This window comes from Scyliorhinus torazame, chromosome 20, assembly GCF_047496885.1.
Source record: "Scyliorhinus torazame isolate Kashiwa2021f chromosome 20, sScyTor2.1, whole genome shotgun sequence".
NCBI classification, from domain to species: domain Eukaryota; kingdom Metazoa; phylum Chordata; class Chondrichthyes; order Carcharhiniformes; family Scyliorhinidae; genus Scyliorhinus; species Scyliorhinus torazame.
Genome location: NC_092726.1, coordinates 16,215,212 through 16,232,555, shown reverse-complemented (window position 1 = coordinate 16,232,555; position 17,344 = coordinate 16,215,212). Strand labels below are relative to the sequence as shown.

Sequence of the window (17,344 nt, the reverse complement as noted above, 5' to 3'; positions counted from 1 at the left end):
AGTGGGACTGTTCTCACCTGGCTCTATACTGGATCAATGTCAAAGTATCTGTTCAATAGCTTCACTTCTTGACCCAGCACTGTTATCCGTTGAGTCCCAGATGGACTTATTCTTGCCCCTCTCCCATTTCTGTCTGTGCAGAGTCTGCACATCCTCCCGTGTGTGCGTGGGTTTCCTCCGGGTGCTCCGGTTTCCTCCCACAGTCCAAAGATGTGCAGGTTAGGTGGATTGGCCATGATAAATTGCCCTTCGTGTTGGGTGGGGTTACTGGGTTATGGGGATAAGGTGGAGGTGTTGACCTTGGGTAGGGTGCTCTTTCCAAGAGCCAGTGCAGACACGATGGGCTGAATGGCCTCCTTCTGCACTGTAAATTCTATGAAATTCTATGATTCTCATCCACATGCTGGCACTCCTCACACTACTATCTCAACAAGTATACTGACGAGACCCAGTTCTACCTTGCCACCACCTCTGCTGCTTCTATGTTTTCAGACTGCTTGACTAACATCCAGTCCTGGTTGAGGAGCAATTTCCATATACTCACATACAACACACGTACCCACAGGGAGAATGTGCAGACTCCACATAGTCACCCAAAGTCAGAATTGAAGCCGGGTCCCTGGTACTGTGAGGCAGAAGTGCGAACCACTGTGCCACCGTGCTGAAACTTCCCGTCCAGGTGTTTGTCATCCCACATCTAGACTATTCCAGTGCTGTCTTTGCCAACCTCCCATCTTCCACCCTCCATTAACATTAGCTCATCCCAAATTGTGTTGTTCAGAGTCAAATCTATGCGAATGCTCACTTGCCCATCATACCTCTGCTCGCTGACATACACTGGTACCTGGTCCAGCGATGCTGTGAATTGAAAAAAAACATTTTTGTCCTGTTGTCAAATTTCTTTATTATTGTACCATCTCTACCTCTGGAACCTCATTCAGGCATGTAACCCACTGAGAACTCTGTGCTTACAACCATAGATCTTGTGTGTCCCCCGATATCTGTCTGATTGTTGGCAGCATGCCTTATTCTTCAGTCACTCCAACACAGAAATTCCTCTCTGTTTCTCCACCTCTCTCTTATCCTTTAGGGCACTCCTTGAAAACAAACTCTTTGAGCAAGCTTTCTGGTCATCTTTCTCAATATTTCCTTCCTTGTCTAAGTGTCAGATTTTGTCAGCTGATGTTCCTCGTGGTGTGTTACTACCTGACAGGCATTATATAAATGTAAGTCATTGTTGTTTCCAGACCACAGCCAATGCCCCAATTGGACAACAGCCTGGAGATACGAGTTAGTGTTCAAACTTTTGTATCTTTTGTATTTGTCACTTCACCTGCAGTCAAGTAAAAGATGGGGTTGGTAGGCTCTGGCTGAAGGGGCAGGGCGTTGAGCATTTGTACTCTGAACCTGCACATTAGTGCTCAAAAATATTGTCCGAATACATCAGTAATGCCAAAGCACGAAGGGGTCATTGTCTGTTAACCTGTTTATTTTTGAGCACGTGAATGTAGACTTGTGTGCAAATTAGTTTATCCTATTTTGACAAAGCAATAAATGAACCCAAATGATTGATGAGTTTTAATGAGAAGTATATTTGTTTTTTAAAATAAATTTAGAGAACCCAATTTATTTTTTCCAATTAAAGGGCAATTTAGCGTGGTTAGGTGTAACCTGCACATCTTTCTGGGTTGTGGGGGCGAAACCCACGCAGACACAGGGAGAATGTGCAAACTCCACACAGACAGTGGCCCGGGGCCATGATCAAACCCGGGTCTTCAGTGCCATAGGCAGCAGTGCTAACCACTCCACCACCAGTGAAAAGTATATTTGTTCATTGAATAATATCTCTGGAAAAATAGTACCAAGATAGAATCATTGAACATGTTCGCATCATAAATATACTTCAAAAGGACATTTGAGATGCCCACTGAATGTACCAATCATAGCAACCTTTGCTGAGTGTTGGGCCGATGAACATCGAGTTTCTTATGTTATGAGCAAATAGTGCTTTGGAGGAGCAGCTCCACCGTTCTCTGGACCCTGTAATTCATACTGGATAGATTTTTATTTCTTTATTTTCGCCTCATGTACTTTCTCAAGGCTTGAAACCTGCTCCCGAGCCTTTTCATTCTAATCCCAAGGAGTTGGCCAAGGTGACAGTCCTCCTTTGGAACTGTCCTCCTTTGGAACTGGCTTACATCCTGCGTTCACTTCATTAGTCTCACAAACGCTATCTAAAGCATGCTTTTTGGAAGAGATCATGACGGTGAGGTCATGCATGCCTTTCTTTGCCTGCTGCAAACTAGCGTAGTGTGGGTGTTGAAGTGTTTTAAATTCTCACTGCAGTTTTGGTGAAATTGCAGCTTAGCTCTGAGTTTGGGGCCTGATCTAATAGTGAAGCGTGACTCACCTCAGACGGAAGTCTTGTTTCACTTTGTTGCTGAGTCAGTTTGGGCTTTTGCTTGACACGTACTGTGATGTGAATACACTGTTAAATTCCACTACTCCTGGTCTGGGCTATGTCTATAGAAATATCTGAAAGGCTAATTGATGAAACCTACTATTTCAATAATCATATTAATGGAAACTGGAAAGGAACAAAGTGGATATCGGAGGAACTTGGCACGCAGTCAGCACCAGCCTTTGTTCCCTGGGTCCCTTTTTCAAATTGCAGTATCTGAAACTAAATTTTGGAATGTGGTCTGTTTATTTTAACATTCATTGCTGTGGCTCTGTCTTCAAATGTAATAAGCCACACTTTTTTCTGTGGTGAATTCTGTTCTGTTGTGGCTCTTAGCTGTGCATCAGTGCAAAAACATATGGACTGCAAATGTATTGCTGTTGCGCATGTAGTGACGACTTTCCAGAGCTTGTAGCAACCCATCCACAGTTCAACATGTAATGATGTAAAATGATTACTCGTACACAAATTTTATTTTCTTTGCGAAAACATCTGTTGTCTTTTTTGCATGTTGATTGAGGAGGAGTTGGATGTTGAATTGCCTATCTGGCAGGGACAGATGTTGAGGAAACACATCCCAGTGGAACATGCAGACTATTCTTGTAGCTTCAGGGAGAGTCCAGTTCAAATTCCTTCTTTGTAGTTTGAGATTTTTGGAAGTCCACATTGCTGTCAATGGTGCCGGAGACTTTCTTGCTAATCTGTATTTAGTTCTGAGGAATATATGATAATCCATCCATTACAGAATTCACAAGCCTTTATTAAACACTTCCCGTTCAGTCTGATTGTGGGAGATAGATTGGAATGTTGGCTATATCCTATAGGATATCTTTCTGCTCGAGTGTGGTTGGATAAAATATTACTTTGGAATGTGAGTGGGCAAAGGAAATATTTTGCAAAATGGTGAATGGCAAACATCAAAAGGGACCAATTAGAATTGTGGAAATGGAGACTTAAAAAAAAATTTAGACAACCCAATTATTTGTTTTCCAATCAACTCCACACGGACACTGACCCAGGGCCGGGATCAGACCCAGATCCTCAGTGCCATGAGGCAGCAGTGCTAACCACTGTGCCGTCCTCTCTTTTTTCCCTTTTTATAAATTTAGAGTACTCAATTTTTTTTCCAATTACGGAGCAATTTTGCGTGGCCAATTCACCTACCCTGCATATTTTTGGGTTGTGGGGGTGAGATCCACATGGACACGGGGAGAATTTGCAAACTCCGCAAGGGCAGCGATCAGGGGCAGGGATCGAACCCAGGAACTGAGCATCATGAAGTAGCAGTGCTAACCATCGTGCCACTGTGCCGCCCGCCAAACTATTTTTAAAAGTCTTCTTCAACACTGCCAATTTCTTCTGCCAAATTTTGGCTTGGTGAGGCCAATTGTGGCACTGATTTCAGTGAACTTCGTCATCTTGGATCACCATTATTTCATCTGTCTAATTCAATGCCATATGTGAAAGGACATTTAACTATCAAAAAATTGAGGAAGCATTTGTATGTGATGTGTTGTGCCGTGAATGTGTGATACTGTGCTGGGTAATGGGTAAGAAATATTCCTCATTGATACTGGGGAGAAGGTAAAAAGGATGTTGGTTTTCCAGAAGCCCCCATTTGAATTGTCTTCACTGAATTGTGCACCTGCAATATATGCGATTCTGTTGGAAAGTTGTTGTTTTTGGAAGCTTTCTAAAAAAAATGCATAGGATAAAATACTCTTCAGACCATTTTTAAGAAACATGTAAGAGTGTCTGCTAGCGTTGCTAAAATTTTGGAGCTTTGCTCTTGTGGGTTTTCATGCCACTTACTTAATGGTTTGCAGCTACCTGACAAGCTGCTGCCATCCTGTACTGAGCAACCAAAATTCTCAAGAGGATGGGCTAAAATAACGCTTTTGTTGAAAAATGTAACACAAAATCTTGCACACTTAATCTTTTCAACAAAGACCTTTCTCTTGCTTAAAATAAAAGTTTTCAGACTGGCATATAGTGGTTTACAATTCAGTTTTGATACCGAGTGCAGTCTTGTGCAGATTTCCAAATAATGGGCAATGAAGGTTTAAATTTGCAATTAAAATACTCACAACTTAGTTTTCATAAGACATTCACCCGCCGTCACTCTTTTGGAACACAGTGTCTTGGGCCATAACCTCCAGGCACCCCAAGTATTGTTTTTGGAGAATCCCTCCAGGAACCTTGCATGCCACCTGGGCTTCACGGTAGCACAATCGTTAGCACTGTTGCTTCACAGCTCCAGGGTCCCAGGTTCGATTCCCACTTGGGTCACTGTCTTGCGGAGTCTGCATGTTCTCCCTGGGTCTGCGTGGGTTTCCCCGCAAGTTCTGAAAGACGTGCTTGTTAGACGAATTGGACATTCTGAGTTCTCCCTCAGTGTACCTGAACTGGCGCCATAGTGAAAATGAAAATCGCTTATTGTCACAAGTAGGCTTCAAATGAAGTTACTGTGAAAAGCCCCTAGTCGCCACATTCCGGCGCCTGTTCGGGGAGGCTGTTACGGGAATTGAACCGTGCTGCTGGCCTGCCTTGGTCTGCTTTGAAAGCTAGCGATTTAGCCCTGTGCTAAACAGTGTAGCGACTGGGGGATTTTCACAGTAACTTCATTGCAGTGTTAATGTAAGCCTACTTGTGACAATAGTGTTAATGTAAGCCTACATGTGACATTAATAAAGATTATTATTAGTATATAAGGGTCTACTTGGCAATTGTCCAGAAGAGCGAACTTCTCCTGGACAATTGCGCTGTGTTGGGAACCATCTGACAAAGCAATTTTAAGTTACTCAGAGTTAGAAGGAAAAATAGCACTTTTTCAGTTTCATCTGGCTTGAGTTAGGATGGTCTGGTGAGACAGCTCTGCTTGAAATCCAAAGCCCCGAAGTTGCTATGGAGTGGTAATCCACCGCTGATTTTCACTCCCGAGGAAGTTATGGGCCCATGTCTGTGATTCACAACCTGCTGCCAGTAGGGACTGAATAGTCCTTACCAATCAATGTTCGTACGACCCAAGGACATGTGAATGAAGAATTTGAATAAATACAATAAACAATGGTTACAGGAGAGAAATTCCAATCAGTGATGAAAATTAATGTCATGATGAATGGAATCAGGGACTGCCAGTGATGCTGTTTTGACTGGACATATAATGATTTATGTGGAAGATATTGGGCTTGTTTGTGGATTATATGCTTTTTAGAGTTATTTTCAAAGCCTTTTAACCAAGCTTTGAATCAGGCTACTGCCCGTTGAAGCACTAACAAGGTCCCATTTTTTATTCCTGGTCTAAGTTGAGTTAACTGATCTAGGTTGGGGCAACAGCAGTTAAGGAATGACAATCAACAACACTAACATAGAGAGGGAAAAGAATCAGCTGCAAGATTGGAAAGTAACTGCACTTTGTAAGTGAATGCATGGCAATGTGTATGCACAATCTATCAAGAAAAGATCAGTTTTGGTATTCTCTATGGTACTGTCGACTGCTGACATTCCCACTCATCTCACATGTAAAGACTTGTCACTTGGTCAAGCTGTCACTGGTACCCCAGCAAATGTCTCAGCTACAGGAAAAAGCAGCTGAAATGAAAAGAGGGTTTAAAACTAGAATCTTCAGAAATTATTTTTATGAAGTTACTTTTCATTGAGGTGACCACTGAGGTTTGGGAAATGGAACAGAACCATTCAGGAAGCAGTGCCAACAGCAAATGATCGGTGATCACACATAGCAATTAGATGGAGTGTGAAGTTCTGTCCAGTGCGCACAGTAATATCACAGTGTCTGTTTTCAGAAGACCATTACTTGCTGTACTGGTGCATTATTTTCTACATACTGCAACAGCTCCAAATGCAACCTGAGAAGTTTATTGGGAAATTAGAAGTGGTTTTGAGTCTCTTCCTTGTACATTTGGACATTTCCAAAATTATTCTTGACATAGGACCTTGAAATTTACCAGAGAAATGAGACTTCAGCTGCATTGCGTTGGAATACATTTGGATCTGTGTCTCCGAGGTGACCATATTCAATCCCAGGGTGTGGCCCAGTTTCTTTTTTAAGGCTTCCGTTGGAGGATATTTGTACCACTAACAGTAACAAATTGGATGCGTAATCTGTGCTCCCCACTAATGTTCTCATCCACACACAAATTCAGTATCGCTTGAGTTGTGTTTCTGTATGTCTGAAGACAAAACAAATAGGACATGAGAGTGAAGACCAGATCAAGGATCACGCCAATGTAAGGAAACAAATATAGTTATAAAACAGGTTTTAAAAGGATAGTAAAAAAGAAAACAAATGGAACCAGTATTAGAAATTATATTAAACGCACTGTTTGAAGCAGCATGCACAAAATCCAAAATGAAGCAATACAACAGCTGCCAAGAGCTGAGTGACTGAGACATGGCGACTGAAAGAGTGGGTTGAAATGGTTCTGGTTAAAATATAATCAGGAAGGGAAAAGGGTGGATGTTGGTGTAATTGTATTAATATAATGGCAGCAGAAAAAAGGGATGCTAAATGTATTCAATGGCAAGTGTAGAAAGATTTGTTGATGGGGTGACATGAAGAAGGGTAAGAGAACACAAATGGTAGCTTGAAGCCGTTGAACCAAATGGTCTGTTTCTATTGAGTAAATATTTTGCAATTTAAAAAAAAATATTTTTTTTAGTGTACCCAATTATTTTTTTGCCCCCAATTAAGGGGCATGACCAATTCAGCTACCATGCTCATCTGTGGGGATGTGAGACCTACCCAGACACTGGAAGAATGTGCAAACTCTACACAGACAGGACCTGGGATCAAACCCGGGTCCTCGGCGCCGTGAGGCAGCAGTGTTCATCACTGAACATATTTTGCAATTGATGGGTGCATTTATACAGTCTCCTGGTGCAATATCACACGAAAGGCTTGACAGTTTGTTTTCCTGTTTGACATGTGAGATACCATCTGAATGTTTTGATTATTCATGGCGGCAATGGAAAAAGTTACTTCTGTAAATCACGAGCATGCCGAACTGTAGAGCAAGATATTCCATGTATGCCTGGCACGAGAGTGGGCATTAAGAGTCGACTGTAACTCTGTGGCATGCAGACAGTTTTTCTCCATTTGTTGTGATGAGAGATGCACTCAGTGCAGAATCAGAGAAGAGGCATTTTAGAAGGCTCTTCAAATGAAGCTATATGGGCAGAACTTAAAAACCAAAAAGAAGCAATTACATTGCTGGAAGTGTTCTATCGAGTCCCCAACAGTCTGAGAAAAATAGAAGAGCAGATATGAGGGCAAATTTCAGATCAGTGTAACAATACTAGGGTCGTGACGGGATTTCAACTTCCCCAACATTATCTGGGGTAGTCATAGTGTAAAAGGTTTGGAGGGAGCAAAATTCTTAAAATGCATTCAGGAGAACCTTTTAAGTCAGTATGCAGATGGTCCTGCAAGAGAGGGAGAGGTCCTGAATGTAATTTTGGGTAATGAAGCTGAGCAAGTGGTTTAAGTATCAGTGGGGGTTGCATTTTGCAGACAGTGATCATAACTCTGTCAGATTCAAGAATGTCACGGAAAAGGATAAAGTTGGGCATGAAATCAAAGTTCTCAACTTGTGAGTGGGGGGGTTGATTTTAAGATCCGATAAATTTGGCCAGAGAAGGGGGGGGGGGGGGGGGGGTAATTTTTTAAGATCAGATATGATTTGGCCAGAGTACACTGGGAGGAGACATTTTTGGGTAAATCTGTGACAGAACACTGGGATGCATTCAGGAAGGAAATGGGGAGCGTGCAGGGCCAGGATGTTTCAATCAAGAAAAATAGTGAGACCTACAAATCCAGTGAACCTTGGATATTGAGGGATATACAGCATTGGATAAAGAGAAAAAGGGAGGCTTATGGCAGACACTGAGGGCTCAAAACAATGGAAGTCCTAGAGGCGTATAGAATGTGCAAGACGGAACTTAAAAAGGAAAGTAGGAGAGCATAAAAGGGGACATGAAAGGATATTGGCAGGTAAAATAAAGAAAAATCCTAAGTTGTTTATGTCCATTCGGAGGAAACTTGGTGAAGAGTAGGGTCCATGCAGGACCATGATGGCAATTTGTGTGTCGAACAGGAGGATGCAGGTAGGGTTCAAAATGAATACTTTGAGTCGGTGTTCACTCGTGAAAGGGCTAGTGTGGGTATAGAAATCAGGGAAAAGGACTGTGCTAAAATTAAAAAAATTAGCATAGACCGAAAGGAGGTTATTCATGGTCTATCATGCTTAAAAGTCGACAAATCTCCAGGGCCAGATGAAATGTATCTCAGGCTGTTGAGTGAGGCAAGGGAAGAAATAGGGGTGCTGGCAATAATTTTCAATTCCTCTCTGGCCACAGGAGAGGTGCTATAAGACTGGAGGATTGCCAATGATAGCCATATTCAAGAAGCGAGGAAGGGATAAATCAGGAAACTGCAGTCTAACCTCTGGTGAGGAAACTATGGGAAGCAATTAATCTACATTTGGAGAGGCAGGGACTAATCCAGAGCAGTCAGCTTCTTTTTCTTTTTAAGAAGAGGTTAAGACTGACCAACTTGATTTGAATTTTTCGAAGAGGTGGCTAGGTTTGTAGATGAGGACAATGAAGTTGACGTAGTCTACTTGGACTCGTGCAAGGCTTTTGAGAAGGTCCCACATGGGAGATGGATACCGAAGGTAAGAGCCCCTGGGATCCAAAGAAATTTGGCAAATTGGATCCTGATTGGCTGAGTGGCAGGACGCAGTAGGTGGTAATCGAGGAGTGTTTTTCTGACTGGAAACCTGTGTCCAACGGGGTCCTGCAGGAATCAGTGTTATGGCCCTTTCTCTTTGTGTTACGTATCAATGATTTAGAAATTAATGTAGGAGGATTGTGCAGTAAGTTTGCAGAGTATACGATAATTGGTGGGATGGCAAATGGTGAGGAAGGATAGTCTTAGATTACAGGAGAATATAGGCGGACTGGTCAGATGGGCTGATCAGTGGCAAATGGAATTCAATCCAGTGTGAGGTGATGCACTTGTGACCCTAGGAAGCACTTTAGCTCAGAGGGACATGGTGTGCATGTACACTGGTCCCTTAAGGTACCAGGCAGGTAGATACACTGATTAAGAAGGCATATGGTATACTTGCCATAGAGTTTAAGAGCAGGGAGATTATGCTGGAACTGGATAAAACGGTGGTTAGGCCACAGCTAGAGGATTGTGTGCAGTTCTGGAATCCATATTACAGGAGGGATGCGATAGTATTGGAAAGGTTGCGGAGGAGATTTACCAGGATGTTGTCTGGACTGGAGAGTGTTAGTTATGAATAGAGATTGGATAGACTGCGGTTGTTTTCCTTCGAGCAGAGGAAACTGAGGGAGAACATGATTGAGATGTATAAAATTATGAGGGGCACAGATCGAGTAAATGGGAAGAATCTTTTTCCCTTTGGTGGAGGAATCAATAACCGGGGGCATAGATTTCAGGTATGGGGCAGGAGTTTTAGAGAGGAAAACCTTTTCATCCAGAGCGTGGTGGAAGTCTGGAACTCACTGCCTGAAAGAGGGGTGGAGGCAGAGGCCCTCATAACATTGAAGAAGTATTTAGATATCCATTTGCGGTGCCAAAGCATACAAGCCTACGGGCCAAGTGCTGGAAAATGGGATTTGAATATTTAGGTGGTTGTTTTTGACCAGCGTGGATGGGATGAGCTGAAGGGCCTCTTCTGTGTTGCCGACCTGAATGACTCTAAATGGACAGCCTGTGATGTTTACATACTAATACTCAACATGCTTAATATGGTGGGATGTGTCTTCACACCTGTTAGTGTCACCTTCTTGTATCTCTGCCAGTTGGTGTGGAGAAAACAAGAATGGTCTCCCCAGACTTCTGACCAGTATGTAGTGATTGAGATCTGATTGAATGTAGACTGCGATAGGAGATTATTGTGTATTATTGAGTGCTTTACTTATCCTGATTAGTAATGTTATTCAGCTATGGGGGTGGCCAGGCAGTAATAAACAAAGTGCAGGCCCAATTACCTCTGGATGCCGAGGTCTCTCAGTATCTTCAGAAGGAGTAAATTGCTTACCTCCTCATTTCGACTGGGAAGTTGTGTAACATCACAAGACCAAGTAGGCAGAGCAGCAGATATCCTGCAAAGTATGGTAAAGAATCAAGCCAAGTCTCTGTCAGAAGGTCTTTTTCAGCTGAAAGTTATCCTTTTCTAATCTGTGATCTGTAAAATAAGGATAATTTCATTTATATCAATGTAACTGTAATAGTATTTTGGAAGCATTAACACCCCAGAACAGCGATTTCAGCTTTGCTTCGCAAAAACCTTGTAAGTAGCTCCATAAGTTCTAGATATTAATTTGAAGAAGAACATAACATGACAAGGAACAGTTTCTTGCACATGCTTGGGAGGGCAAGTTGTCAGGTAGTGGGTAGGTGGTTTTACAACTGCAGCTTTCATGTAAAAACCAAATATCCCAGGAGTGATAATGAACAAAATTCGTCATTGAATGACAGCAGGAGATATCAGGGTAGATGACCAAAGGGATAGGTTTTCTAAGGAAAGAAGGGCAGAGAGGAAATTTCGAGCTGCCAGTGCTGAAATGATTCATGTTTGGAAGTCAAGGCCACAATTGGAGTGCAGCAGGCTCATGGTGGTGGGAAGACTGTAAGACTGAAGAACGTATTGAATGTGGCCTTGAATGTGAAATCTTGTAGAAAAGCTTTGGAAACACCAGCATGTGCCTCCATTTTCAAATTTCAGCAAAAATAAAAGTCCAATTGAAGTCCCTCCTACTGTAGTCTTAAAATTTACAAGCACAACCTGGCAGATTTAGCTTGTGAGTGTTGACAGGCATGCTAAAAATAGCCTCACAAGGGCAGCACGGTGGTGCAGTGGGTTAGCACTGTGGCCTCACGGCGCTGAGGTCCCAGGTTCGATCCCGGCTCTGGGTCACTGTCCATGTGGAGTTTGCACATTCTCCCCGTGTTTGCGTGTGTTTCGCCCCCACAACCCAAAAATGTGCAACCTAGGTGGATTAGCTACGCTAAATTGCCCCTTAATTGGAAAAAATGAATTGGGTACTCCTAAATTTATTTTTTTTAAATAGCCTCACGACTTCTGGGCTCAAGATTGGAAATCAGACAGCTTTCTATTTCAAGTGGCTATCCAATGACCTCTGCTGCAAATCATAGAATTTACAGTGCAGAAGGAGGCCATTCGGCCCATCGAGTCTGCACTGGCACTTGGAAAGAGCACCCTACTTAAGCCCACACCTCCACCCTATCCCAGTAACCCAGCAACCTCACGTCACCTTTTTGGACACTAAGGGCAATATAGTGTGGCCAATCCACCTAACTTGCACATCTTTGGACTGTGGGAGGAAACCGGAGCACCTGGAGGAAACCCATGCAGATACGGGGGGGAACGTGCAGACTCCGCACAGACAGTGACCCAAGCTGGGAATCGAACATGGGCCCCTGGAGCTGTGAAGCAACAGTGCTAACCACTATGCTACTGTGCTGCCCAAAGTACTCAAGATTTAGGAGTAGGCTATTTGGCCCCTTGAGCCTATTCCGCCACTTGATAAGATCATGGCTGATTTGATTATGACCTGAACTTTCCTCTCTCTTGCCCATAATCTTTGACTCCCTTGTCAATCAAGAATCTTGGCTTTTAAAAAATTTCGAGTACCCAATTTTTCTTTTCCAATTATGGGGCAATTTAGCGTGACCAATTCACCTAGCATGCACATCTTAGCATGAGACACACACAAAAACACAAGGAGGATGTGCAAACTCCACGTGGACAGTGACTCGTGGCCGTGCTCTAACCCGGGTTCTCAGCGCCGTGAGGCAGCAGTGTTATCCACTGCATCACCGTGCCGCCCAATCAAGAATCTTGTCTCAGTGATGCAGCCAGCTCCACCACTTTCTGGAGAAGAAAATTCCACAGACGAGCAGCCCTCAGAACACATTTCTCCTGATGCCTGTCTTAACTGGGAGACCTTTTATATTTAACTGTGTGAGTGAATTTGAGTCTCTTGCACACCAGTACCATGGATATTCTTTGAGGATAGCATCGATCGCCACCTGGCTGTGACAGCTTCTCTTTCAGTTGGACGATACTCTGCCTAAAACTGTGGGGTCACTCTGGCCAAGCTTGTATTCACAGTTATGGTGGAGATTTTGCTTCAGTTCAGACACGTGCTGTAAATTGAACCAACATTTCAAACGTTTATTTTCAAATGGCTCTAATAATTCCTAATACTTGCATTCTATCAGTTTCATATAGTTTTGTTCTCCATATATGACAGTTGAGCCAGTAAGAAAGCATGAACTTGTATTTGCATCGTACGTTGTGATGTGTGAGGGCATCCTGAAATGCTTCAGAATCAATGAATTATTTTTCAACTCCGATCACTTGTGACGTGTGCAGACACACCGCAGCCAATTCACGTAGAGTCAGGAGGAAGATCACCAACCTGTTGATCTTTTGTTGAGTGTTAGTTGAAGGAAGTATGTTGTAATTCTTTGTTGGCTTGAATAAAAAGTTGGTTTTGTGTTTGATATGAAAGATAATGCTGCAGTCCTTCGGCAGATGATTCAAATGTTTAATTGGATTATGGGTCCAAGGGATGGGCCTTGGATCCCATAATGTTTTCAATGGGAGACAGGTGTGATAACAGTTGAGGCATGCCCAGTTTTGTGCAATTCCAAGCAAACAAAATAAAAACTGCCTTTGATAGCACCTCCGAGAACCACTGGTTGTCACAACATTATTTGGAACCGGTGACATCTGTCTGTCTGGTTTTGTGTGCAATTATTGAAAGGTGTGCCAAGCCCCCTTGCACCTTTTAAAACATTTTTTTAGGATACCCAATTATTTTTTTCCAATTAAGAGGCAATTGTTTTAGTATGGCCAACCCACCTAACCTGCACACCTTTGGTTTGTGGGGGGTGAGACACACGCAGACACGGGGGAGAAAGTGCAAACTCCACACAGACAGTGACCTGGGGCAGGGATCGAACCCGGGTCCTCAGCGCCGTAGGCAGCAGTTGGCTCCCTTCTCTCTCTCTCGCTCCACAGAGACGATCAGACATGATGTGATTGTCCAGTACTTTCTGTTTTTGTTCCAGAAAATTCTATTGGTTAACTACTTGGAAGTATTGATTATGCCACAGCCATTTGTCATAATGTGAGAATGTTGCCCTCCCTATGTTTTCCAGGACCATCAGTTTGCAGTTTCTGGAAACCAGGCTGTAGATTCGACTTGTTACCAGATTGGAGACTTGGTATGGGCAAAGGTTGGCACTTACCCCTGGTGGCCCTGCATGGTGTCCAGCGATCCATTGCAACAAATTCATACCAAGATCAACACTAGAGGTAAGACTGTCCCATGAGAATAATTGGCAGCAATGATATTTCCCTTGAGAAGCAAGGATCCTCCTTGGAACAACCGAATCAGCTGTTGCCAGGATGCAGTATTTTGCTTGAGTCGAGCATTGGGCCACGTGCCCAGTCAGGCCAATATTGCCACATTGAGAATCAGAAGATGTTGCTGTTACTGGGGTGAACTGTTCTCCTCTTCACATGATGGCCACTGCACAATGCTTTACTTGTTTTACTTTAAGCCTGTTTGTTGTGAAGCAGAAAGTTTTGTTTTGGTTTCATGTGATAACTGCTGTCACATGTTTCTGGCGTCAGTATTGCATTGGCAATGCAACACACTTTTTTTTTAATGGTTGGCAAAGAAAACAGAAGTGAAAGTCCTCTCGCTTCACGCAATTCAAGCATTCATGAGATTTGGGAGGGTGACGGCTATCTGGGTCCCCCATGGAGGAAAGTCTCCAGTCCCCTTTTCCCACTACCCTACATAAGACTGCATCTAACCGCTTCTTAAATGATTCCAGTGTTTTTGTATTCACTACATCTACTTGGAAGCCCATTTCACACATTCACTTGGCGTGGAGAAATTTCTGACGCCACGCACTGAATTGATTTTTCCTGACCTTGTCGAACACACAGTTGAACCTTGTCCTTATGTTGAACTACTGTTCTGGGTTTACATTTTCTCGACCATTGTACCCAAAATGTAGTGGCAACAGTTGATTTAAACTGTTTTCCCGTAATTTATTCTGTCATTGATCATCAGAAGAATGCAATAATATTTTGTCGATCATGCTGCTCATGCAAGTGGGACAGGAAATCCACAGGTTTCCTAGGCCTTAAGAAATTGCCCAATGTTTGGGAAATTTATCCCCCTCATAAATTAGAACTATAGATTAGTATTGCCATTAGCTGGATATCTTCACAGCCTTAACGTAGAATATCTGTTTAATGTTGCCCACCAATTATAGGATAGCATTCTGCCAGCCATATCAACTTTTTAAATACAAATCTCAAATCACCGATAACTTACAAATTGTGATGTCAGTTCACGTGAGAAATGGAGATGAAGGCTGGTTCAGTGGTAACTTTCAGTAAGGAATTAGATAAGTAGAAAAGGGAATATTCGGCAGGGCTACGCAGAAAGAAGAAACTCTTCAAGAGAACTGGTGCAGATATTCTCTCATCTATGTTAAGGCTGTGAATCCCAGAGCTGAAGTGGTTGGATTACGAGGAGAGGTTGCGTAGACTGGGACTGTACTCATTGGAATTTAGAAGGATGAGGGGGGATCTTATAGAAACATATAAGATTATGAAGGGAATAGATAGGATAGATGTGGGCAGGTTGTTTCCACTGGTGGGTGAATGCAGAACTAGGGGGCATAGCCTCAAAATAAGGGGAAGTAGATTTAGGTCTGAGTTTAGGAGGAACTTCTTCACCCAAAGGGTTGTGAATCTATGGAATTCCTTGCCCAGTGAAGCAGTAGAGGCTCCTTCATGAAATGTTTTTAAGATAAAGATAGATAGTGTTTTGAAGAATAAAGGGATTAAGGGTTATGGTGTTCGTGCCGGAAAGTGGAGCTGAGTCCACAAAAGATCAGCCATGATCTCATTGAATGGTGGAGCAGGCTTGAGGGGCCAAATGGCCTACTCCTGCTCCTAGTTCTTATGTTCCGATATCCAACTAATGGCAATTCTAATCTATAGTTATAATTTAAGACTGAATACTTGCCTCGGTAGTGTGAAATTCTATGTCCTGCTATCATGTAAAATATTTGTATTTTATTCCAACCTTTTATCTGGCCATGTGCAGATGCTGCTTTTTGCTTGAGGAAGAGTGTTACTGTTGCAGCCTGACGCTGGTTTTAGAAATATTCCTTTTATATTGATCAAACTGTTCTCTTTTGTCGTTTACAACCAGGCAGGTGGCGGCTTTATGACCGCTCACAGCACAAGATTGAATACAAATGAGATCTGGCCACGTTTCAATTTACTTGTGTACTTAAATTGAATTATTAACATGAAACAATTTTTTTTTCCTGGGCACTCTTCCAATAGGAGCATGTAAACAAAAGGTTTTAAAAAATATATTCTTTCACAGGATGTGGGCGTCACTGGCAAGGCCAGCCTTTATTGCCCATCCCTAATTGTCCTCGAGTGGGTGACGGTTAGCCACCTTCTTGAGCGGTCTTTGTGGTGAAGGTGCTCCTACAGTTCTGTTGTAAAGGCATTCCAAGATTTTGACAGAGCGACAATGAAGAAACAGCAATACGTTTACAAGTCAGGATGATGTATGGCTTGAGAGCTACTTGCAGGAGGTGGTGCACCATGCACCTGCTGCCCTTGTCCTTCTGTGTGGTAGACGTCATAGGTTTGGAAGGCGTTGCCATAGGAGCCCTGTTGAATTGCTGAACTATAGCTTGTAGATAACACACTCTACAGTGGGAGGAGGTGGTTGTTTAAGGCGCTGGCTGGGGTGCCAAGAAGTGGCCTGCTTTGTCTTGGATGTTCTCAAGCTTCCTTGAAGGTTGTTGGAGCTACATTCATCCAGGCAAGTAGAGATGACTCCATCACACTCCTGACATGTCTTGTAGATGGTGGACAGGCTTCGAGAAGTCAGTAAGAATGGTAAGAAGAACACTGCAATCCATTGTGGATGAAACCTGTTCTCCCCTCTCATAGTTACAAGAGATGTAGAAATATTTTTAAAAGTCTAATCTTGGTGTAAGTGGAGCACTCCAATGAGCTTCAGTAGCCTTCATTAGAATTGAAGAAACTGGCCTGGGTACCTCCTAGAAAGTACTAGTGTGGATCTCGAGCGTATGTAGGAATGGGCACTTGGGTGACAAAGCTGGCGGTGAATGACTTCAGTACCCCACATTTATAGAAAGCAATGAAAATGGGGGAAAAAATACAAGATTAATTCTGCAAACTTCTGAGATTCACTATTTTAGTTGGTGTCAGGGATGATCCGCCAAGCCATCACTATGTAATCATCTCTCAGTACTTCAGATTGCAATGATGGGAAATTACAGGTTCTGAATTGATCAGTTCTTTATCTATTTTCCTTAACTTATCCACTTAGGTTTTGCTAGCATTAGCGAATTTGCCAGCTGGGATATGGACCTGTACCCTGCCAAACTGTGTTTGATACATAAATATATATGTCTGGGAGCATCCATTGATCACATACATTGACCTATGCCTGCAGTACCTTCAGTGAATATGTGAAGGACAGTATATGGGATCTTCTTCAATTATTTGTTAATAGTATGTGGGTGTCGCTCGCGAGACTAGCATTTATCGGCCATCTCCAATAGCGCTCAGACAAGCTGTGGTGAGCTGCCGCCTTGAACTGTGCAATCTGTGATATGAGGGAGGGAGTGCCAGGATTTTGACCCAATGACAGCGAAGGGACAGTGACATATTTCCAAGTCAGGATGATGTGTGGCTTGGAGGGGAACTTCCAGGTCATGGTGTT

General features: G+C 42.9%; 1 protein-coding gene and 1 long non-coding RNA gene across 2 annotated transcripts in view; one reads left to right on the top strand and one right to left on the bottom strand.

Annotated features, from left to right (window-relative positions):
* LOC140396913 (histone-lysine N-methyltransferase NSD3-like) overlaps positions 1–17,344 on the top strand; it is a 579,137-nt gene that overhangs the window by 506,286 nt on the left and 55,507 nt on the right. The window contains 1 exon segment of the mRNA XM_072485822.1: positions 13,704–13,860. Coding sequence (XP_072341923.1) covers positions 13,704–13,860 — 157 coding nt within the window.
* On the bottom strand, positions 6,318–12,677 carry LOC140396917 (uncharacterized). Its single transcript, XR_011936649.1, has 3 exons — positions 12,532–12,677; positions 10,552–10,698; positions 6,318–6,651 (listed from the first exon to the last, which is right to left on the bottom strand). It is a non-coding gene; the product is annotated as an uncharacterized lncRNA (long non-coding RNA).